The 25,420-nt window shown below is 36.0% G+C and overlaps 1 protein-coding gene across 2 annotated transcripts in view; it reads left to right on the top strand.

The window, feature by feature from the left end:
• The window catches only part of UNC13C (unc-13 homolog C), a 147,300-nt gene that overhangs the window by 13,994 nt on the left and 107,886 nt on the right, over positions 1-25,420 (top strand). For both annotated transcript variants that reach the window (XM_031046129.2, XM_031046130.2), the window contains exons 2-3: positions 14,704-14,726; positions 15,251-15,315. In XM_031046129.2, coding sequence (XP_030901989.1) covers positions 14,704-14,726; positions 15,251-15,315 — 88 coding nt within the window. The remainder of the gene's footprint in view (positions 1-14,703; positions 14,727-15,250; positions 15,316-25,420) is intronic.

Here is a 25,420-nt window from a genome sequence, read left to right as displayed (position 1 = left end):
TCAGTCATTTTATAGGTATTTAGGTGGAAACAAGATAAATCATAAAATCATAGAAGAGTTAGGGTTGAAAAGGACCTTAACAACACATAGTTCCATCCCCCCTGCCACAGGCAGGGACACCTCACACTAAACCATATCACCCAAGGCTTTGTTCAACCTGGCCTTGAACACCACCAGAGATGGAGCATTCACAACTTCCTTGGGAAACCTATTCCACTGCCTCACCACCCTAACAGTAAAGAATTTCTCCCTTATATCTAATCTAAACTTTCCCTGTTTAAGTTTGAACCCATTACCCCTTGTCCTATCACTACAATCCCTAATGCAGAGGCCCTCCCCAGCATCCTTATAGGCCTGCTTCAGATACTGGAAGGCTGCTATGATGTCTTAACACAGCCTTCTCTTCTCCAGGCTGAACAGCCTTGGTTAACCATTACCTTGGTTACAGAAACTGCATGTTGGTTGGTTGTTACTGTAAAGGAGAAATAAGAAGCCTATTAAAAGATAAATTGCTTTTAAATATTAAACCTTTTTCCTATAGTCTACATTAGCTCTGTTGGGAAGTTAGCTCAAAGACTGGACTGCTGTTGGTAGAAAGAGAAACAAAAAGTAATTTTATTTTTTAATTGCTTGAGGTGATCCTCACCCTCTAGTCAACTGTGGCAAGGCCACATCTGAGGTGTTCAGTTCTGGACTCATTAATGCAAGACAGACAAGGAGCTATTGGAAAGTGTCCAGTAGAGGGCCAAAAGGGTGGTGAGGGGATTGGAGTATCTTTCTTATGAAGAGAGGTGGGAGCTGGGCCTGTTTAGACTGGAGAAGAGAAAATGGAGAGGGATCTCATGAATGCATATAAGTATCTCAAAGGCAGTTACCAGGAGGGTGGTGCCAGATTCTTTTCAGTGGTGCACAGCAGCAGGATGAGTAGCAGTGGTCATAAACTAAAACACAAAAAGTTTCACTTCAATATGAGGAAGAACTTTATTTTGAGGGTGGCAGATCCCTGGAACAGGCTACCCAGGGAGGTTGTGGATTCTTTCTTTCTGGAGACATTCAAGACCTGCCCGGACACGTTCCTGTGTAATCTGCTGTGTGTGGCCCTGTCTTGGTGGGTGGGGTAGACCAGATGATCTCCATAGGTCCCTTCCAACCCTATTGATTCTGTGAACTATGTTGACTGAATAAAATTGTGTGAATCGTGTTCAAGTTTGCAGGATTTTTCCTTTAAAGTCCCTTTTCAGATTTGGTGCAGATTTGGTAAGGGAAAGATGTCTAGTCAGATGGCAGAATTCTAGTTTAATGTGTAAAATACTACAAGAATTAACAAAAGTAGAATGTGCATATTTTCATGTATTATATCGAGCTGAGCTGCTAATTCCTTCACTGACCAGTAGTAAGAGCTAATTCCAGTCTTGTTTGTACAGGAACATGTTCATATATGTGAATTCAAAAACATTTGCATGTACAATCTCTGTATAAGATTAGATGCTTTCCCCTTTTTAATCAGTCTGCTTTTGTCATGACAAAAGTAACAGTTGGTCATTTTGGGGGAATTCTTTGAAATCTGTAGAACTCTGCTGTTGCCATTGCTAATATTCCTACTAGTATTTTGTTGCTTAAAAATTAAGTACAAACTTAAGTTTAAATTTAAGTTATCCTTTCATGAATAATGGCATAGTAGGACTGTTGAAAGCTTAGGTGTAATTAAATCTAAACAATCTATCTTGAACTAATGTAGATTTAAGTTGATACAGCTTTAAACACTTTTAGTTAAAAAGTTAAGAGCAACACCAAGCCCCAGAATTTTCTGTTGTGCTTCAAAATATTGAAACTGAAGTATTCAGTTATACAAGGTTTTGTTTGTAGCCTACCATATCCCTAATTGTTTGTTTGTTATTGGGGATTATTTTCTTTTCTTTGTTGTTTGTTTGGCTTTCTCAACCTGCAGTGACAAAAGACTTTATTGATACAAGGGCTGACTGTGCATGTTGTGTGGCTCATACAGTTGATCTGCAATGTTCTTTGGTTTGTTTTTTTAATACATATTCACCCAATGTATGAGATATAAAGAGCTTGATTTGGGGACATATTACTTTTCAACAAATGTTTACTCATCTGTTGCTCTTCATATGTAAATAATGTAAACAAGTAGATTACAGACCCGTTATGTCTCTGTAAATTCCTTTCTATGTTCATGTCAGAAGATGATGACAATGGAACAGATGTATTGTGTAACCAGGTTGGGAAAGAAACAGATCGCAGAATCCCAGAATCCCAAGGGCTGGAAGGGACCTCAAAAGGTCATCTAGTCCAGCCCCCCTGCAAGAGCAGGGTAACCTAGAGTACATCACACAGGAACTTGTCCAGGCAGGCCTTGAATATCTCCAATGTAGGAGACTCCACAACCCCCCTGGGCAACCTGTTCCAGTGCTCTGTCACTCTTACAGTAAAGAAGTTCTTCCTGATGTTAACGTGGAACCTCCTACGCTCCAGTTTACACCCATTGCCCCTTGTCCTACCACTGGATATCACTGAAAAAAGCCTAGCTCCATCATCCTGACACACACCCTTTACATATTTGTAAACACTGGTGAGGTCACCCCTCAGTCTCCTCTCCTCCAAGCTAAAGAGACCCAGCTCCCTCAGCCTCTCCTCATAAGGGAGGTGTTCCACTCCCTTCATCATCTCTGTGGCTCTGCGCTGAACTCTTTCAAGCAATTCCCTGTCCTTCTTGAACTGAGGGGCCCAGAACTGGATGCAATATTCCTCACAAAATGCCTCACCTAGGCAGAGTAGAGGGGGAGGAGAACCTCTCTTGCCCTACTAACCACACCCTTTCTAATGCACCCTAGGATGCCATTTGCCTTCTTGGCCACAAGGGCACATTGCTGGCTCATGGTCATCCTCCTGTCCACCAGGACCCCCAGGTCCCTTTCCCCTTCACTCCTTTCCAGCAGGTCAACCCCCAACCTGTACTGGTACATGGGGTTGTTCTTCCCCAGATGCAAGACTCTACACTTGCCCTTGTTGAATTTCATCAAGTTTCTCCTCGCACAACTCTCCAGCCTGTCCAGGTCTCGCTGAATGGCAACACAGCCTTCTGGTGTGTCAGCCACTCCTCCCAATTTAGTGTCATCAGTGAACTTGCTGAGGGTACACTCAGTTCCCTCATCCAGGTCCTTGATGAAAATATTAAACAGCACTGGTCCCAGCACCGACCCCTGAGGGACTCCACTAGTCACAGACCTCCAGCTAGATTCTGCGCCATTGACCACAACTCTCTGCCTTCTTCCTTTCAACCAGTTCTTGATCCACCTCACTACCTGATCATCAAGCCCACACTTCCCTAGCTTATCTATGAGAATGCTGTGGGAGACAGTATCAAATGCCTTACTGAAATCAAGAAAAACCACATCTACCGCTCTACCATCATCCCTCCACCTAGTCACTTCCTCATAGAAGGCTATAAGGTTGGTCAAACATGACTTCCCCCTGGTAAAACCATGTTGGCTGCTCTTAATAACCCCCTCATCCTTGATATGCCTAGAGATGGAGTCAAGAATAAGTTGTTCCATCACCTTTCCAGGGACGGAGGTAAGGCTGACCGGTCTATAATTACCCGGGTCCTCCTTCTTGCCCTTCTTATAGACTGGTGTGACATTTGCTATCCTCCAGTCCTCACGCACCTCTCCCATTTCCCACGATTTACCAAAGATGATGGAGAGTGGCCTAGCAATGACATCCGCCAGATCCCTCAGCACCTGTGGCTGCATTCCATCCAGACCCATTGATTTATAGATGTCCAGATTGCATAGCTGATCCCTAATCCAATCCTCATCTACCAAAGCAGACTCCTTTGTCCTGACTCCTCCTGGGGCTATAGGAATCTGGGGCACCCGGGGAGAGTCTGCAGGAGTAAAGACAGAGGCAAAGAAGACATTCAGCACCTCTGCCTTCCTTACCCTTGCCATACACTTGACTAGATGTTGGTACTGAGAAAACATATCTGTTGCAAGTTATTGTATTTGTTTTGGTGCTGTATTGGAGGTGTCAGAAAACTACAAAATTTACTAACCCAGTTTTTCCAACTGTCTCTTCTTTTTTAATTTCCTCACTTCATGTTTCTGTCTGCCTTTTGGTCAGGTAAAACAATGGATATCTTAGTCTTTTTCTTTGTGGGGTAAGAATCTGAAGTAGGGGGAAACTAAATACATTTTCAGATGATGTGGGTAGGAATTGATAAATACAGTGATTGATAAATACAATTTATTCCTTACTCAAAGTGTTTAATTAAAATTCTAGGATATAATTTTTCCCATTTATATGTGTGTGTGCGCACTCTGGAAATCTTCCAGTAATATTACAGAAAATAAAATAGTTCTGAAAAAATAACAACTCCATGAATTCAGTCAAGATATTGCAAATGAATCAATATTCGATTTGACTATCTCTTGCATATGCTTGTGTTTCATATACTCAAGAGTCTATGCATTTTTATTTTCTTGCCACTGGTTTTACTCTAGTGTTGGGTGTAAATATTATATCCTTCCCTCCTTGCTTCTGTTCTGTCCTTTGGGGAAAAAGAATTTTAGAGATTTAAGACAGTGAATGCCAGTCTGTTCATCTTGAGATTAATAAAATAGTAGAAAAGTTGATGTAGAAAAATTATGTGAGAAAATCCAATCAGTTAATTAGAAAGATGATACATCTGTCTTTTTTGTGTGAAGGAAGAGGAAGTACTTACATTCACCATTTACTATAAAGTAGGACTCCATGCAGGAATACTACTACCTGTTCAGTCTGTCAAAAGAGGGATTAGTGTAAGGGAAATTTATACTGGGAGTAGTGGTCATCATCTTAGAGACTTCTAAGCATTCAAATAAAAGCAAACCCCTGTGGAGACAGTGTTCTCACAGGAGAATGAATATTTGGTACATGAGCTTTGAATAACTCCAAAAGATACATCAAGGCCGTGAGAGGCCTGAGGAAGCTTAAGCAAGCAAGATAAGAAGCAGCTGGAATTCACTGAGTGCTGAGAACTGTGGACTGTTGGAAAGCTTTTGAGGTCAAGTTCTCACACCTGTGCTTAACCAATTATATGTTAGTCACTAAGGGTCTTCAAGCCAAGTATCCAATCATGATATGCCAAATTGCTGTAGGTGTGTGTAAGCAATAGTATGTAAGGAGTTAATGCTTTGCAATAAATGGCTTTTTGCCTGATCATATTGATCTCTGACTGAGTCCATTCTGTGGCAAACCCAGATTAATAAGAAGCTATAGTTTTTTGTTCCAGGACCTGTTAAAAAAAAGTAATCCAAGATTTAGAAATCTTAAGTGACCAAAAAAACTGGTTAGTATGTGTTTTACAATACATAATAGTGTTCTTATGGCTGATTGCCTTTTAATTCTGTAGTTACAAGCTTTATGTTTATAAAAAAAATTAGGTTGTAGGGCTGCAGGATAGTAATCAAATAAATTGAAGATCAATAGTTTAATTTAGCATAGTAATACTTGCTGAGTTGGTGTTCATTACATCAGGAAAATGTTTGTCACAAATACACCATGTATCTGAGAACCCCCCAAAAAAAATCTGTTGTTAGCACTTTTGCTAGAATAGCTATACCTGTTCTTTCGTCAGAAAAAAAAATTCAAAATCAAACCAAAAACCTGAACAAAACACACATAACTACCAAACTTCCCATCCTCTCCCATTCTTCCTGCCCCTGACAAAAAAATCCCCAAACAAAAAATCCTTCCATATCCCATATCTTTAATCAATAAGATTTAGCAAAAATAATCCAGATTTTGACTGTTTATTAAAAACAAAAAAACAAAAATCCAAATCACCTCAAAACACTTCTGTTTCAGAATGAATTCCTTTTTTATGAAAACGGATTCATTAAAACTGCTGCTTTCTTTTATGAAAGGTCTGTACTGCTCCTTACCAAAACAGAAAACTGCGTAACATGATTTTCACTGACTTCAGAAATAATTGATTAATTGATTGAGAGTAGATGATAAATATTTATGCAATTTGTCTGCTCCTTTTGTGTTTAAATGAATTTAAAATAAATTTGCTAAAGCTAAGAGGAAACCTGAGTGTAAATGTCAGTTCCGACGACTTATTTCTACTGGTTCTGCTGTTAAAATGAATGAAATCAATATTTTATTACCAAGACTAAGATAAGGGGTTTCATTTTTATTTCTAAAACATTTAAGCCTTTCCTTTAGATTATCATGTTCTAGAAGCAGAAATAACACTACATCATTTTATAGTGCAGCTTCAGGATAAAAGAAATTTTTTTCAGCAACTGGCTGAAAAATTTTTAGATGTGCACTTAAAAAGTGTAATGGCTTGGAAAACATGTGTTCATAATTATGCTTAAATCTTCTTTTGTTCTACTGGGGAAGTAGAACATTACAATAAAGTATGAAATGAAGCTGAGAAGTGATTCTTAAGATATTTTAAGAGATTCCAAGGGAAGGTGTTTTTAAAATATTTTAAGACCAGGAGTCTTAGTAAACGTGAAACTAAGGACAGGATTGATTAACATAAATGTAATTCTAACAAAAGCCACAGATACTTACTTATAGACACCTGTACCATTTTTCGTTGAGTTTTTTTTGTACTTGTCTCACATAAAGTAATTGCTCACTCCACTGAAAATTTTACTCATTTTCTATTGAAACCTATGTAAAGAGAGGTTTTTCCAGGAAGTCCGTGTGTTAATAATAGAGTTGTTTAAAAATGTCCTGATACTATGATAAAGAATATGGTGTATTAAAAGTTTTAAATTAGCAAGATAAAAAAAAGGAAACCCTGTTAAACACAGGAAAGACAGTAATCTGTTTTCACTAAGCTAGTAGTTGTAAAGAGCAAGTCATTGACTAGTGAGCTTCTGATATAGCTTCTCTGGGGCAGAATACTGAAACTATTTGGACTTGTTTGTGTTACACTGGAATCTCAGAAGTGTGATGAAACAAAACATCTTTTTGACACTTACTCTTCTCTTTGAGAACTGAGGTTTCTTGATCAGAGGCCAAACAGCAGCAAGTGATTTGTCAATGTTGTCACAGATTTATAAACTATGTATAGCTCTACGTATCATTAGTGTAATTGCAGCCTCATTAAAGAAATTCTTGTCCATCAGCTGCATATATACCAAGATGGAATGTGGAGAGAGACATGATGAACTCCTTATCAAGTCAAAAATAAACCAGGGGAGAAGAATGTGTGTAAAATGGATGTGTAAGAAATAAAACATTTTTTTTAATCTTAACCTGTAGGTCTTTCTCTTCCATTTAGCACAGACAGGATAGAGTTGATTATCTGCACCTATACTGCAAACATTAAGTAGTGGAATTTTGTTTGGGAACTGTAAAAGGCATGGTTGAAATTTTCTTTTATGAAAAAATAAAAGCAGAGGAAAAGGAGACATACTTCTTTCTATTAACTCTGAAAAGGGATTGTGGAGTTCAGAAGGCTTTACAAATGTCCTGTCAGGCGGAAGAAGTCCGAAAATCGTGCTTTGAATTCCATTGCATTGGTCTAGCTCTTAACACCTTATGTATCTCTTTGGTGTTTATGTAAATTATTCCAACTTATTATTGCTTTCAAGCAGAGCTGAAACAAACAGTTTGTAATTTGATTTTGTTTCTACCTATAGCATAAAAGCTAAGAGTGGAGAAAATAACTTTTTTACAATTTTTCAAGATCAGTCTCTACTTTGAGAATTATTTTGGGACTTCGAGTTGTTTCAGTTAAAAAGTAATGCTATTACAGAACAAAATATGATGAGCTTTAAAGTATTTGCTACACAAATGCTGCTTGTGGATTTTGTAATGATGAGTAAGCATACTTCTTGCCTTTTGACATCTAATACGTAACTGACTTTATAAGCAGTGGAGGAAAAAAAAATACTACTCTCTTAGACTCCTTAATGAATCTGAAGTACTCACTTCCCTCCTTAGTTTTACCTCTTAATAGACAAAACAAACCAAATCCTTTTTGTCTGTCCTCATGGATTGTTTTACGTATTTCTGCTTGTTCTGGCTTTTGTCATCTTCTTTCTATTCTATTTGTTTACTTTCAGTGTGATTTCAAAAACTGGAAAGATAACTTCACATATTTTCTAGAATGACAGTGGTCTTCTTGTACTAATATTACAACAGCAATGCTTTTAATTTAAATATGCTATATACCTTATTCTGCTATGTAATAATTTTTTGCCATTTTTCATTTTTTTCTTCCAAATGTAGAACTATTTTTTACAATAACGGGAAGGCAATGACATGAATTTGGTCATAAGTGAAGAACTTTAACTTCTAACACCATCCTTTCATATATTTGCAACCCATTCCAGACTGGTGTCTTCTGCAGACTGTGAAATTTTATTCTTCCAAGTAGCTGAGAACATTGATGAAATCTACCTGTATCATATTGTTTGATACCCAGCACGATAATTCTGCCAAAAGAATTACTCCCAAATATCACCATATAAGTAATATACTATTTTCTACCAATTTCAACTTTAATGTAGTTATCTTGTTTTCATAGGGAATTTCATGAAAATCAATTTTTGGAAGAAACACAGTGGGACTTAATCTTGCAAGTAAGACTGTGATATACACCATGATAAGACCAAGTCAAATATTTTGTGGTGATGAGATATGGAAAGACTTGCAATTACCTGCTTGCTTTCATAGCCTATAATTAACTACTTGGTTCCATTTACTGTTATCATTTGTATTGAAAGAGAAAATATGCCTCTGCCCTTTATGGATATGGTATGATTTACCTCTCTGATCTGTTCTGGAGTCAGAATAGAATGCTTAAAATGCACTCTGCATTTTACTCCTTACCATTATTCTGGCAAACTGGGGACTGTCAAAGAAGCCTGGAAAACTGAAGTTTTTTGTTTGTCTGATTAAATGCAAAATCCATTTAATGTGGAGGACCAGTCTTGACAATTTTGTTTTTTTCAATATAACTTTATAAACAATTGTATTAAACATACAACTGATGGGATTCTTTAGGCAGCTGCTAACTAAGTACCTGCAAATTATTTAAAAAATGCATTCTGTGTATGTAATACTGAGATTTATTATACATCTCAAAAAAAACCTCAACTCCTATTTTTTTGAGACCACCAAAAATTGAAAAGATCTAGTATCATACCACATTCTATAATCAAATAGTTCTCTTGATAGTCAATAATTTATTATTTTAGAGGTATTTAGTAACTGTTGAAAGACAATAGGTAACAAGAACCATTGGAAGCCCAACAGGACTCAATTTCTAAACACCAGAGATGTTTTTAAGTATGTTCTCTTGTTTCAGATTTGCAGACTAGTTTATTAATAAATACAGAAATGCAGTTTTATCTTCAGCAAGATGACCTCCTGTTTTGGTTCTCAGTGTATGCGCTAATAATTTTTCTACATCACTGCTGGTAAATTGCTAGCAGCAATTCTTCTATTTCTCCTGTCAACCAAGCTTTATTCAAGTTTGACCTTCTCTTTGTCAGACAAGCATCACTCATCTCTTATGATATGCTAGCTTTAATATTTTCTTTGAAGCATTATACATTATATTTTCCTAGAATATGCTTCAGAAACACATCTTCTAAGCTTACATACTGTAATATTTTGTTTTGTAGTGATATTAGCTTCTGGATACAGAATTTATTATTTTAGCATGACTTAATTTCAGTTATTGTTTTGGACAGACAATTTACTTCTTTAATGTGCTGCTCTCATTTGAACCTATTTTTAGCAATGCATACTAATTAGAATTGTTCAGCTCAGGCTACAAACTACTCCTGACTATGGCTACTTTACATACGTGTTTTCCATGGATCAGCTGTATTGTTATTTAATTCCAGCAGGTATTATGTCTAAAGGGTTTGTTTCCAAGAATTATCGGTCAGTTTGACATTCTTGCAACTAATTTGCAGAATTAGAGATTAAAATGATACTTTGAGAGAATAATGAATTTTAAGTCTGTTTCCAATTTAGTGTTATACAATTATACAATTATGCACTCATACAAGAATGGAAAATCAATGCAGTATACATAGTTCCTAGGAAGTGTAGATTTTAGGGCCTGACGACCATTCTTGTGCTATAGCACAGGGTGTGTGCGATGATTTATACTTTTGAAGTTTTTAAAGAAAATGTATTAGGATGATGCTTTGCTGCTCAGAAAAATGCAAAAGAGAAATAATGACACAAGGCTTAAAGGATACTTGTGACTGGGGAGCAGGGGATCTGCTGATCTTCTTTGATCTGAATATATCTGCTGACTGATGAGACTGTTGACCGCTTGTATTTCTGATAGTATCGTAAGCTACAAAAGCAAAGGTCTGTCTTCACTTCTGTATCTTCCTTACTAGTTTATCTTTCATGCAAGAAGGCTCTGCCTTAATCAGCATCCCGTCAAGATTTTTTATTTTTTCTTTTGAGAAGTTTGGGTATAGAAACTAGTTATCTTGTATGATGAATTCTTGTGTTTTATGGTAAGTTACAGGTGACAACATTGCTATTAGGAATGGATGTCAGACCATGAATTTGAAAGCAGCTGACAGTACTGTAAAGTTCGATTTTTATAAGATCTATTCGTTTTCAGACTGAGTTTGAATAGTTATTAGGGTTAGGGTATTAATAAGCATTAATAAACACTTGTCGGAAATTTTAGTTAGCCTTCTCAAAAGCTTTAAACATATATGTGTATAGAAATCAACTTAGGAACTTATTTGAGGGGGATGAAAAAATGCCAAATAAACCTCTCTCACTCCGTTCCCTTACAGTTCCCCCCATCTGGGGTCTAACCTCTGTATATTTGTGAACTGTGGTCAACAGAAGCCTAGATTTAGTTGATACGTTGAAGTTATACAGCCTTTTAATACCTTGAACCTTTTATTAATTGAAGCTTAAAGACTAATTTTATCTAGTGAATATTTCTAACTTCATGCTTATCTGAAGGTTTATGTTTGTTTATGGGAGGTTCAGGGAGTGGTAGTAAAAGGAGGGGAGGATTCAACGTGGTAAAGAATGGTAGAGAGCTGGAGAGAGCTTTGTAGCTAAGCAGGTGTATTTTAAAATATGGTTTGCTAAATACTGAAGACTGTCTTCTCTTTCCGAAAGTTTTTGTGTTCTGTCATCAAAGCTTAAGAATTCAGCATAGACAACAAGCTTATTTGGAGAAATGTGATATAATAGTTGTCCATCATGCTTTGCTTGCTGTAATTAATGATATGATACATTTTCTGCTTCCTTGTCTAGTGATATAAATTGTTTCTACCTCGGTATCCTTAACTAAGTTAAATTTTTTATTCTTTTTACCAATTACCTAATTAAATATATATGAATTTGAAATTATCAGACTGCCTAAAAGATATTGAGTTTTGCCTTCATTATTTGACATTTGTCAATACAAGTTTCAGTAGTAAGTAGATAGATGACCACATTTTGTTCCACTACACAGGTGCAAAATAGCAATGCTTATGGAGCACTCCATGGATTTTTCTTATAATCCTAGTGAAACAATCCCCAGTTACCTAAAAATGCACATGGTATAGAAGATAGATTTATTCTCTAAAACAGGACTTGAAGGCTATTACAGGTATTTCACACTATAGTGAATTTTACTGTAAAATAAGTACTTAAGGAGAAAAAAAAATCTAAGTAGTATCCCATATGGTTAACGAACCACCATTTATGTTGTTCTCAATACACTCACAACTTTTCTGTGTGTCTTGTTGTAGTACATGTGAATGATGGAAATGAGTTGTATGAAGATAAACTCTTTTAAGTAAATCGTTGTCATTCAGCAGTATAATCTGAGATGTCTAACCTTGTATCTCTGAATTAAAAATACATTCAGTGGGCTCTTACATAATCACAGTTCATTTCTTATCTACATCAAGGAATGTTGCTGTCTGTTCTCATAGTCTAATGACTACTAAAGTGAATTGCTTGGTGACTCTATGCTTCCTGATTTGGTGCTTTCATATGTACAGAGAAAACTTCCACAGTTCAGATTATTTCACTCATGGTGAGTTCAGAAGAAGCAATAAAGAAGTTTTCAAATCAATTTTTTCTCTCAAGATGCAGTCATTTGTGACAGAAGAGATGTTCTCAATATCTTGTTTTGGGAAATTTGAGTCAGTTGTCTGCTTTATGCAATGTCTATTAAGCAAAGAAGCCATTAGGCTGCTGCATTGTTGGGGTTATAATTTTTTTTTCCTAAGTAGCAACTGCAAAGCAAAACAAGTTAAACCAAAAACCTAATACCTTTTTTCTCTTTCTAATTTTTGATTGTTGCTCTCCTTCCTAAATTTAGGCAAAATTAGATTCCAGTAAAGGAAATGTAGTGAAATTAGATGAAGCTGGCTGAAACCCAAGAGAGGTAAAGAAAATTTCATATGTTCATCTATCATGCTCTGAAATACAAAATTCCATTTAATGTAGAGAACAAGTCTCAACGATTTTGTATTTTTCTAATATAATTTTATAAACAAGAGAATTAAACATATAATTGATGGGATTCTTTAGGCAGCTGGTAGGAAAGTACCTGCAAACTGTTTAAAAGTTGTATTCCACATCTATAATACTGAGATTCATTATACATCTTTAAATAGTAGTATTAAAAATATTGTTATGATTTGATAGTGTAGAAAGAAGTTATAGTTTGCATGAACAGATTGTGAGGCTTCTTACCTTACAGGAGATTTTCTGCCTAAAACTTCCCTCAGTCCTGGTATTTCTCTTCACCTTTTAGACTCTGCCTTTTTTCAAGTTTGAAAATATATTCAGGCTCATTCTCTCCTACTTAGAGTCCTGTTGATATATCCTCTCTTGCCTTTCCTCTCATTCACCTGCTAATATGCTGCTCCAGCACTTTGGTTTGACTATTCCTTTTATTTCCTTTAGCCCTCATAAAAGCATATCCCATTTTGTTTCCACAGCCAGCCCAGTTTACAGGCATCTAGGTGCTCCTGACTCTGCTCTTAGCCTGCTTATGAAAATGGTGTAATATTCTTATAGTGGGAAAGTAGGATGATATTGTCTTCCAAATCTTGTTATGCTTGTGAGAAAAGAGTAGCCCATCATTTCTGATGTTGTCAGACAAATAAATTTCACAATTAAAAATAAAGACTAAACTAATTTTTAAAAATCTATCCAGTCAAATGAGGGTAATCTGACAACTACAACACTATAGCTTAATTTAGTCACAAATCAATTTTTGAGGCAATATAAAAATTCTAGTATTTCTGAAGGGGGGGATTTTGAAGTGAGAAAACAGAGTAAGTTGTCTTGCTCTATTTTTACTAAATAATGTATTTTACTATTAGTATAGTTTTTAGTATTCTGTATAACTTAAAATGTAAGTTTTTCTTGGAACAGTAAACTATAGTTCATTCTGAGGCATACTCTTTCTAAATGGATTATTCACAGTGACTGTGAAAGAGAAGCTAAGATCTGTAGCAGAGGATAAGAAAATAGCAAATTTGGTGGTCTCACGAAGGAGAGGAGGCTGTTGCATAGTTGGATTTTCTGTGGATTCAAATTTGGTGTTATGATATTGCTAATACTTAGTATCTCAATCCTCTTTAAGTTTTTTTTAATAATACAAAATCAAACATAATCTGACTGGTAAAACACATTTTGAACAGCTTAGCTTCAGTCTCAGTTCTATTGCTTGTTCTTGTACCAGTGCTTTACTTTGATCACATTAGTAGACTCTGAAATCAGTGGCACAATAGAGACATTTAGTTCCTTGGCTTGTCACCATGAAAATGTATGCACCTTTATATTTGCCAGTATATTTTTCATGTATGTGTTTGGTATTTTCTTGTAGATAAACCAGTTTAAAAATTAAAAGTGGCAGATGTTTAAGGTGTATATGATAATTTTATAATGTATTTAATGTGACATAGTTTCAAACATCTGAAAATTACCTGAACTAGGGAGGAAAAGTGTAAAGATCAGTAAGGTGACAATTAAAAGAATGCAGTTTCATGTATGCACTGTACCATAAAGCATCAAACTGCCAAGCTGATAAAATAAGGGTAGTGCTCCCTGTGTATAATATGCTCCTTCTCAGCATATATTTTCTGTTTTATAGTAAATGTGAACGCGTCACATCTTTGCGTTAAGCAATTTATAATTTTATATATAAATGTATATCTTATACTTTCACAATTTTAATTCTGTTTGCATTTGGGGGTAATTTCTGTTATTATATGAATTGCTGTTGTAGAATAGAATAGTTACAGTTCTGAAGTTTGGGTGTTTGTTTGGGTTTTCTAATATATGTGTATCCTTAGTAGAAACACTTTCGTTTTCCTTAAAAACAGAGCATTATTTTTTTTAACACTGCAACTATATAAAATAATATTAAAAAACCTAAAACAAAACAAAACCCCTAAAAATCATGTTGTGCTGGGTTACAGTATGTATTAAATGGTATCCGCACAGTCCTGCAGAAGTAGCAGGGGTTCTTATCTACTGAAAACATTTTTTTTCTTGGTTAAAATATGGTGACAATGGTCTTGCCACAGTGGTACAGCTAAGCACAGGTGTTACTTGGATTCTGCTTTTCATTAGCAGATTAAAACAGTGACAGCTTTTTATAGCATAAGAAGTTTTCTCGAGTCTTTTGTCTAACCTATATTCCCCTTCTTCCCGATTCTCTTCCAGATAGCGTTTCTGTGGATGAAAAGGTTTAAAATCACGTATTTACTATAGGGATCATGTATTTTGATGTTTGTGACTTATTTGACCTGTTTGGTTCCTTCATTTTAGTTGTGATATCTGCATGTTTTTCCCAGCTTTTCACTCTTTTGTTCTCCTTTGATTGTATTGCAAATGTGTTGCAGTTATGAACAGGATAACTGTCAATCTTGTGTTTATCATAATTGCCAACACAGGGGTCTGCTACTGTCAAACAAGTTATCTGGGATTTTTGTCTCTAATTATCATCTATACTGCATACACTATAGGACATAATGGACAACAATATTTGGGAAGCAATATCTTATCTTCCCATGGGTTCTTCCAGTGTGTTTCATCAAATCCTGAATGCTATCAAAATGTATTCCAAAGCAATAGTTACTCTAGCTTTGGCCAGGAGCTGACCCTGCTAAACATTTTCATATTAGGTGTTATGTGTGTTATACAGTTAAATTCTGTCTAAGGCTTACTAAAAACCACTGAGTAACTAATGTTTTTTTGGTCTTTACTAAAGGCTCGGATAGTAAGTGGAAGTTCCTTGGATACTTCCAAGCTTTATGCAGTCCAGGCATTTAGTGGGTAAGTACCAATATGACTGTGAATTCTGTTACTTATATTTACAAGTTAGTGTCATAGAGTTATAGTATTATTTCTAAGTTTTGTTCTTACAAGAATTTGAATTATTTTAAAAGGAATATAATGTTTCATTGTGTATGTCATCTTTTAATTTTTTTTAAGTCTTAATTTTTAAGAAATTAATAACCAAAATTCTGTTGCAGATGCCAACAGAAAGACAATTTTTTTTTTTACTTCTTTGCATACAAAACAAATGCCTTTTGAAACTGTAGTTTGGTTTTCTCTTAATTTTGGTAAATGCGCAGTAATACAATATCAATCTAAGATGTGAAATCTAACAGGTCAAGGGAAAATGATCATATAGTTGCTGAGAGTGAGTGTAAGAGAAATGTGTACATTTTGTTTGATTGTTTCCAGATGGAGTTATCTAACATCTGGTTCCAGGGATTCCTTCCTTTGGGGAAAACTTCCTCTTCCTATTTTGGATACTTTATTCTTATTCAGCTTTGAAAGGAGAAAAAGTAAAAAACATTGGTAAAATTTATCAGTTAGATTATTTATCTATTTAAAAGGGATATTACCCTCTTGCTGGTACACTATGTAAGCACTATCTGGTGTAGTTATGGTTTGTCACAAAGATGAGGTGATGAGATTGAATTAATCTTCCATCTTCTCATTTGCACATCTTAAAGGCTATTCAATAGGTGTTAGACACAATGAAGTTTTCCAATATAGATTCGTATATTTGGGAGTTTTCCCCCTTAAAACAAAACTAATGGCATTGATTTTCTTAATATAATTCACCTGCTGCTATGGAAGGTAACATTTGGACTTCATAGAATCATAGAATAGTTTGGGTTGGAAAGGCCCTTAAGATCATCTAGTTCTAACCCCCCTGCCATGAGCAGGGACACCTCACACTAAACTATATCACCCAAGGCTTCATCCAGCCTGGTCTTGAACACTGCCAGGGATGGAGCTAAACCTTAAATTTAAGAGCACTCACCAGCTTTTCAGTAGCTTAGATAGTTTCTGTATAGTTTGTCATACTTCGAAGTGTTGTATTACTTCTTTTTCCAGCTCATGGAAACTTCAGAATTGCTGTAAAAGTGTAAGGCTGTATGTGACATTGTGCAGGGTTACTTGCTGAATGCAACATTAGACATTTGAAGTATTATAAAAGATAATTCATGTGGATTTTTTCTTAGCAGTGTCTTTGGCATTAGGATGAAATTGTAGTATACTTCTCTTGGCTGGCAAACCACAAATTGCTTTCACTTTGATGCAGCTTTCTCTTAAGGTCACAAAGGTCGAAAGTAACTGGGTACTAAAATGATACAAGCTCCTGCCTTGCATATTGATCAGCCATGTTTCTTACTATGCGAAAACAACTACTCCTGTTGAATGGGATTTTCTAAGTACTGTATCTCTCTCTATTTTAAAAATAGAACAAGATTAGTGCTGTGAATTTTCTTTCCTGACTTCCAAATGCAGAATGTTAGTATTTCTGTTTGAATTATATTGTTTGTCGACAGTGCATCTGAAGCAACTTTGTTTCTTTTGTTTACTAACTTGAATACTTTTTCAGCAAGGTGTTAGCCACAAAAACATTTCCTGTAACTCTCTATGCTCATGCCAGTGTTATTACTCTAATTAAAATATGGAGGGCTTTGATCAGATCCACTGCAACTGTGCAAGAAAAGTATGACAATAACTTTTTGAGGTATAACAATTTATATTTTGTGGCTTTGTTGTTCAAAATGCTAATGCATATCAGAGCCAGAGGTGTCACAGGGACAGCTTCTGATATTTGCCTCAAATTCTCTGTCATATCTGCAAAGAAAGTATATCCTTCTTTTCTGTTTTGTCCTATAGAATGTCAGTTTGTTTTTACTCATAGGCTTTGATGACCCCAGATTTCAGTAATTTATAGTTTGATGCACCACTAATAGTAATGTAACTCATCATTGAAAAGCAGAAACCTGCTGTCTTAAAAGCTATAACACAGTAAAATGTGGTCTACTGAAATTAAGAATTCTTGTACCCCGAAGCATTAGTGTGTAAGTTTGGAATAAAACTTTGAGTTTTGTGTCTTTAAAAAAAAAAAAAAGAAGCTGTTCATATCTTTGCACAGTTGTATTTGAGAAGCTTGGTGTGTAGGTCACCTCACAGTTTTCAGAACTAGTAAGAGAACAATATTTAATGTCAAAATAAGTTCAAATTCTTGAAATACAATGTAAAAATCAACATTCTCAGATACTCTTATGGGTGCTCTTCAGTACAGATTTGTATATTACATTCAATGCCATGTTTCTAGAATAAGAAGAAATTTTGGGGGAGGGGGGTGTATGTCTGTAGAAAAAGCAGAAAACCAAGACTGAAAATATAGGTAGTTCAAAACTCTTGCGAATTTACCATCTGTGGTTTTTAATGACCCAGTTTTGATCATTACACATGGTTCAGCTTTCACTGTTTAAGCTAGAGAATTATTTCTTAAAATAACCAAAATTGTCATGAAAAATTTCCATTTCATGTGATTTTTCTTCCTTTTTTAAATTTTCCTTTATTTGGTTATTAAAGAAAGTAGTTCTTGCTTTCTTAAATTTTATTGTTTTCCCCTCACATGAGTAAGTGTGATTAGAAAGTTCAGTCATATTGCTTGCAATCTGGAAAATCAGAAAAGAAACAGTTTAACATCTAGTTATTATATAGTTTAGGAATAGCATTTTGTTAGAGGATTCTGTGAGTGTAGGTTCTGACAATCAGGTGTGGGTATCTGTGCATGTGGGAACCTGCCTTGGACCATATGGTTTTGTTGTATGCACTGCTTTCCATAGCCAGTTACTTAATTACAGTTTCCTAATAGGTGTAGGACTTAGAAACATAAAGTACAAGAGTGCATAGAATTCTTATTTTGTGTGGGTTGCACACAGAAAATGATCTCATAGACATAAGGAGACCTTCTGCCACTCAAGGACTATACAGATGGAAGTTTCTTTTTTTATGCCCTTTCTTCCATTCACAGGTGGAAAATTCAAATATTGTATCCTCTAAGAGTAAGGTGTGATATCCTATAACCACTGCATATGACTACTTCAAATGACTGACAGTATCTCAATACTAGCTCATGTTTTTAGATTAAACCTTACTTCTTTTGCTGAAAAAGTTTAGAAAGAGCCTCTACTCCCTTTGCTGTCTGCAGTATCTTAATGCAAGCCTCTGGTTCACCAGGCCTTCCTGAAAACAGTATTTTTCATTTAACTTCTCATTCAGTGAAGAACACTGACATCTCTAAAACTTGATGTGACTCTGTTTTAATCACACTTTCCACTTTACTCCTGAATGTAAAAACTAAAGTGTTAAAAAACTAAAACCCCTCAGCCTTTTCACTGCCAGAATTAACAGGCTGCAGCCTTAGATATGACTCCTTTGCCATCTAATTCTCCCCAAAAGGTGTTTCTGTTTGAAGTGAGGGGATATTCTTTCCCTCACAACCCTTGATACTTTGCTTTATCCATATAGAAATATCTCAATTGCCTCTTTTCCTGCTTTATTCTTCCCTCTTTCTCATACCATAGTGTTGTGAAATCACCTTACATGCACAAGCACATCCCAAGCCCATGACAAAGACTGCAGCTCTTCATTCTCAGCCGTGATTTTCACTTGGCTGCATGAAATGAGAAAAAAGCCAGAAGATTAAAGAAAAGGCAAAAACCAAATACAGCTTTTCTGTAGCTTGTCATGCTGCTTCTTTGTTAAAAGGCAAAAGCTCCACCTTCCCTGTTCTTTCTATGCCAGTACCAAATAATATTCTCTTCATTTTGTCTCATCTTCAATAAGATGAAGAAAGTTTAGAATTTATCCTTTCAATATGTTTGACAATGACATGAAGGTCAGATGGGTTTTTCATCATGTATATGAATCATAAAATCATAGAATGATTTGGGTTGGAAGAGACCTTAAAGACCCTTCCAAACTTAAAGAGCTAGTTCCACCTGCCCTGCCATGTCCCACTAGACCAGGTTGCTCAAGGCTTCATCCAACCTGGCCTTGAGCATTTCCAGGGATGGGGCATCCATAGCTTTTTGGGGTACCCTGTTCCAGTACCTCACCACCCTCATAGTGAAGACTTTTTTTTTTTTCCAAATGTGTAATCAAAATCTCCTGTATGTTAGCTTAAAGGCATTCCCTACTTGTCCTGTCGCTACATGGCCTTGTAAGAAGTGCCTCTCCAGATTTCTTACGGACACCTTTAGGTATTGGAAGGCTGCTCAGAAGTCTCCCTTGAACCTCCTCTTCCCCAGGCTGAACTCCAACTCCCTCAGCTTGTCTTCATTGGAGAGGTGCTCCAGAGGTGCATCCTGTTCGTGGCCTCCTCTGGACTTGCTCCAGCAGGTCCATGTGTTTCTTATGTTCGGCCCCCCAGAACTGTTTTACTTTTTCCAGAGACTTGTTCTGTATTAATTCACTGCTTGCCCCAGGGAAGTGATGTCAGAGACTGATAATTTTACCACATGGTCTAATCCATTGTGAAATTTGCTAATGGTACACAGATGGTGCTGCATGCACATGATTACTCACTTCCTTCAGTGGCACATTCTCAATGGTAAAATGAATTTATTTTTTCTTGGGTACTCTGGCAAATTCAAATAGATTATTGCTGTGCAAAATGTCTTCAAGAAGCACACGAAAAAGTCAACATTACAGTTACTTTTCTTGCACTGAACAGTGACTCGTGTGCCATCAGTTTTGTCATCTTCTGTGTCACTTTGTTGTTGGGTTGTTACTGGAGTCAGGGAGGGGAGTGAAGAATTCAATCTATAAGCTACGTAACAGGTACAGTTTGTCTAACGCTGTAGTGTTTAATATTCCAGACTATACATAAAGACTAGAATTTCACTGTCAATATGGCATTGCCCAGTTTGATAGTTCTGATAATGTAACTATTCTCCAGGCTTTCAATAAAATTTGATCCCGTAATCCAGATCTGTGTATTGATCTTTACATCCAGCTGATAGCCACCAATCTTTGCACATGATTCTCTTAAATACAATTAGAAAGATCAAATTTTGTTCTTGTACAGAGAATTTGTATATAGAAGAATTTCTGGTTCATATTCCCAATGTCAGTGTTGTTTCAGTAAAGATGCAAGAAAAAGTACTAAATATCTAGCTCTCCAAGAGTAAGATTAAGATGTGTGTTTTCAGCACACGTTAGCTGAACTGTATTTTTCCACTGGATCTCCTAGTGGATTGTCCTGCTCTCCATTTAAAAATGAAGTGTATCTGCAAGTGTATGTTTACTGCTTATTTATCTCTGAGTTATGAGAATTTGGTGGGTCAGGCTTTCCATGTCTCTGCTGGATATTTTTCACCTTATTGTGCACCAATTCCCTTTATGCTGTTACCTTTTAGTTTTGTCTGTGTATTTAATTTTTGTTTTAATTAGTTGTATAGTTTTTTTCCTTTATACAGTGCTTCTAAGTTTTCATATTGGGGAAAAATGATTAACAGTATTGAAAAATGTTTTAAACTAATCTAAAATACAATACCTGCTCTGCTACCAGGAGTAACATGGAAATAATTTGCCTACAGTCTCTCCCACCCCTCCATATATGCAGGAGTCATGTAGCTATTACCTTTATCCTTCTGTATGTGCTTGCATGCACAGAATACCAGTCTGCAGCCTAAGTGGCAGTGACTGGAATTTCTGATATAGCCCTTAAGTATATCACCTTATGCACTTTCTCTTACCACCAGACCCAAAACATACACAGGCTCATATCTGTTCAAGTTCCTTTACTCCAGCCTTTCATATTATTAGCTCCTTCCATGTTTAAAAAATAGGGTCGTCTTTGTTGTTGTCAATATCTTCCTTTCAACCTCACCCCTCATGCACTCCTGACATCCCAAACAACTGCAATGCCACCACTACCTGCTCTGGCTAAAGCAGCTTTAACCCTGTTTCACTTCAATCTTCAAAGGGAGAGGAACAGTTGCTGTTTATTCCAAATTATGCAGAGGCAGCTGCTGGACCCAGATGAATTCTAAGTTTGACAAAAGATTCACAAGCCCCTCATAAAGTCAGAATTCATATTACAGCACTAATGTCATGATGAAATATCTTGGTGTTATGTACTCCTCTGTCTTGACTCTTTCATTCTTACTATTCCCTCACAAGCCCTGTCATCCTTTTTTGTCTTTGGAAACTTCATCATCATTCTTAATTCTGACATATTTTTTTCTCCCTGGAAAAGACTCAGTCATTCCTGAATTTTTTTTATTTTTTTTTTTTTTTTACCTTGGTGTATGCTGCTCTGTATATGTGTACTTGGTTGGTAAATGGGATCCAGTAAGAAGTTCAATTTTAGTTGTAATTTTGTGTTACAGAGCAGAATAAAAATGGAAGTGTTTTTATAGACGTTAATTATCAGAAGCAGCTCTTTGTGGTGTAAGAATGCCTTATACATGTGATGAGCTTTATTCACTGCTGGTGGAACTGCTGCTGGGTACCAAAGAGCCCTGACAATCTGAGCATCTGAATTTATTTCTTAGTCTCTATACATTTACTTTTCTAACCTCAGAAATCTTATTTCTATCATGTTTTTGCTGAGAATTGTAGATATGTCTGGATGTTGCAGTTTAGGTCTACCTTAATCATTATGCTCTTGAAAAGAAAATTCTAGTATCAAAACCCTGCACACCAAAGACTGTTTATGTGAAAATAGAAAGGAAATGTATAAACAGCCTGTGCATCTCTTTCCCTTTCTTGCAGAATGGTGCAGGTGGATTAGAAGGCAGCATGGGAGAGATGGGTTATCTCTTAAGTTTATAGGGTAAGAGTTAGGATAGTGCTTGGAAACTGAAGTGCTTGCTCTTAAGGGTTGAAATAAACTCTCCTATGCTTCAAGTAAGGGCTTTACCCACTCAACTAAGATATGAAAAGGATTACTTTTTTTTTTTTTTTTTTCTCTCTTGTAACTGTAAGGAACTCAACAAGCAGAAACAGGGACGAATTTGAGGGATTTAATATGGCCAAGAGGCAATTTGGCAATTTTTGTGAGGGGTGGGGTGAGAAGTTAATATGTACTTGATGCATTAGAAGAATTTGACCAAAATTCTGAAGACTTTCAAAAAAGTACACAAATGGTTTGAACAAGATTGTCTTTCCTTATTCATCTTCAGATTTCATCAATAACTTGAAGTTAGTAAAACTGCTTACTCCTTGCTCAGCTTTTCAAGAGTCCCTGATTGAAATTTTACCAGTCAGAAATGATGTGCATAGATTAGTTCTGAGAGGTTCAATCTTTTCACCTGCTTGCTAGCTACTACAGACCAACTAAAGTTGTCCTCTTAGTTTTCAAGTTTTTGTTCTTGTTTCTCTTGTTTCAGATTTTCTCTTTTGCTGATTTCTATACTTCTTCCATTTCATTCTTCCTCTTAACCCTCAGATGAAGTGTGCTCTAGTTGTGATCTACACCCATAAGGAACTCTCAGCCTCCCAGATCCAGTGTTTTCTGACTTATTATATTGACTTAACTCTCCTTGATTCATGTTGAAGTATCTTAATAAATACGTTCTAATCCAGCATTTGGTGGATTAAATAAATTGTCTTTGCTGTCATTGAAGTATTTTTAATGTGGATGCTTCCCAGACTCGTGTATAAGCTGAGAACAGTCAGTTACGTGTTCCTGTAGATATATTTCTAAATCCATGTGGTATCGTGTCTGCAGAAATTAACCAGAGGTGGAAATCTAGTAAAGCTGTTTGGCCATGATTCCATGATGATACAGCAGGATGAAAGTTGACAGCTACATAAACACCTGGATTTAAAAGAGAACTTAAAAGGCTTTGTGATGGGTTTGGGTTTTAAGTTGTAAGGTAATTTCTCACCACCTTCATTAGGGTGCCACTGATGTTTCAATATTGCTTTTGATGGGTTTTACCTTTTTCTGCTCCAGGAGGTTTATATTCTTATTTTTATTAGATCTTATGACCTTATAATAATGACAACCAGAGATGCATGTTGTCGAAGATAAACTCAGTGCGGCATGTTATTACCTCCCCTGGTTCCAGGAAAGTCTCCATCCTGGTTTTGCAAATGAATTTGTCATGTAGAACTTCCTATCTCCACCTTATAAATTCTCACAAGCTTTATGCAAACTGGGTTCTTTTTTACCCCATGTTGGTTTCTTTCATTATGGCCATATTGATACTAAGGAGGCCCTTTACACAGATTTCAAGGATAGTAAAAGGAATTCAAACTGAGTCCTTGGTTTTATGGTATTGCAACAGTTATGATAAGGGAGTGTTAATTTTGAGAAGGATGTTCAGATTTTTCTCATCCCTATAAATATTGAGACCAGGTCTGCCTTCTCGAGAGTTTTTGCAGCACTGTGAATACTCTGTAGTGTTACTACTGATTTCCTCTATTGTAAGGATCAAGAATATTACCAAGTGCAGTTTTAATGCTGTTTTGCTGGTATTTGGTTTTAACAACTTTTTTATTTATTTTTAGTTTGTCCCTTAGGAAGTCATGATAGTGTTTTAGGGGGTTTGTGTGGTTTTTTTTTTGTTTGTTTGTTTTGCTTAGTTTTTCAAAATATTGAAAAAAATAAAGGACAAATTTTACAAGCTGAAATGATGGCACTTTGAGGCCACATTGCCTGAGGCTAGAACAAAGTTGGCTGGCATCAGCTCCCTGTAACATGACAAGAAGCATGATGGGAAAAAGAAATTAGGTCAGAAATTCTTTGCAAGCAACTTTATTTTTTCTTAAAGCTGAAATGGCCCCAGAGGCCTCTTACCACAATATATATCTATTGGTCTGCTTTGGCTTGCACGTGGGGATGCAGCACACAACAGATTTGTGATTAGAAGGCAGAGGGAGGCTCAAAGCTGTAGTCATAAAATCTGTTTTGCTGCCTCAGCTAGAACGAGCAGTTGACAATATATCCAAATGTGTGATTAATTTATATCCTTACTGTATAAATATGAGTAAGAAGCATAATTTCAGAATTTTCATTACATTAATATGCGTAGTCATTTGAGTACATGGTCTGTCAAATTTGAGTGGCTATAGTCCTTTAATATAGCTTAGTCTACCCCAGTTCTTGCATTGGCCAGGATAATAGGTTTGCTTCCATGGTGAGATTTGGCTCTTTTAATATTTTTTTTTCTTATAACGTGGTATTTTTAGCTCATATTAAGACACTTCTAATCCAGCTTTCATTTTCAAAGAAAGTGCTAGGTATTTCTTTGGTGGCATTTTAATATACTAAGGACCAGGGAAAGTTATAAATCCATTCCTATAATTACTTCTGTAACGCTGGTATTTTCTCCCATGTCAGTTTTCTACTCCAGCAAAAATCATTTATTGCTACCCAAGTGTGGATTTGTGGATCTTCAGACAGTGTGGCTGCCTCATAACTATTTTCATTAACTTGCATCGTTCCATTTTTATGTTTTCACAAAAGCTACTGGCTACATTTTGTGATTATAATATTCAGCGACAATGTTTTTCTTCCTCCCCTCCATACCCCTAGTTCAGTCTTCAAAAAACTCATTTCAATTTTGATGGGATCAGACCAGCATTTTGAGTTATTAAAGACGCTTAGATGTTTTATGTATCACATTTGACTACATAAATTTAATTATGTTATAAACCAGGCTCATCTAATATAAAATATCATATAATCCCAAGAACTTTAAGAAAATTAAGTATCCCGGTGACATAAAATGTCTTTTTGATACTGAGTGACCTCTTCATTTTCATTGTTTTTTTACTCAAGACCGTGAAGCAGAATTTTTGTTCAGCTCTAGGGTAAAACTTCTTGCTGCTGCCTTAGCCAGTTTTTTAACATTACAGGAAGTTACAATATTTCAGGGATGGTGTATCATACATGCACTGAGCTTTTATTTGAGGAAGTAGAACTTCAAAGTATGGGAATTATTGAACAGAAGGTGAACAAATACCCCTGACAATATAGATTCTATTATGTCATTTTACTTTCATCTGATTTTCAGTTAAGCTTCACCAAAGCTGAAATTTTCAAGTTCCCTGTCAAACACATTCTAAGAAGTTTGTTGCTCTTCATTTATTGAAAGTA

This window comes from Melopsittacus undulatus, chromosome 9 (assembly GCF_012275295.1).
Source record: "Melopsittacus undulatus isolate bMelUnd1 chromosome 9, bMelUnd1.mat.Z, whole genome shotgun sequence".
NCBI lineage: Eukaryota > Metazoa > Chordata > Aves > Psittaciformes > Psittaculidae > Melopsittacus > Melopsittacus undulatus.
Note: the sequence above shows the minus strand (reverse complement) of the source record. Positions and strands in the feature narration are given on the sequence as shown.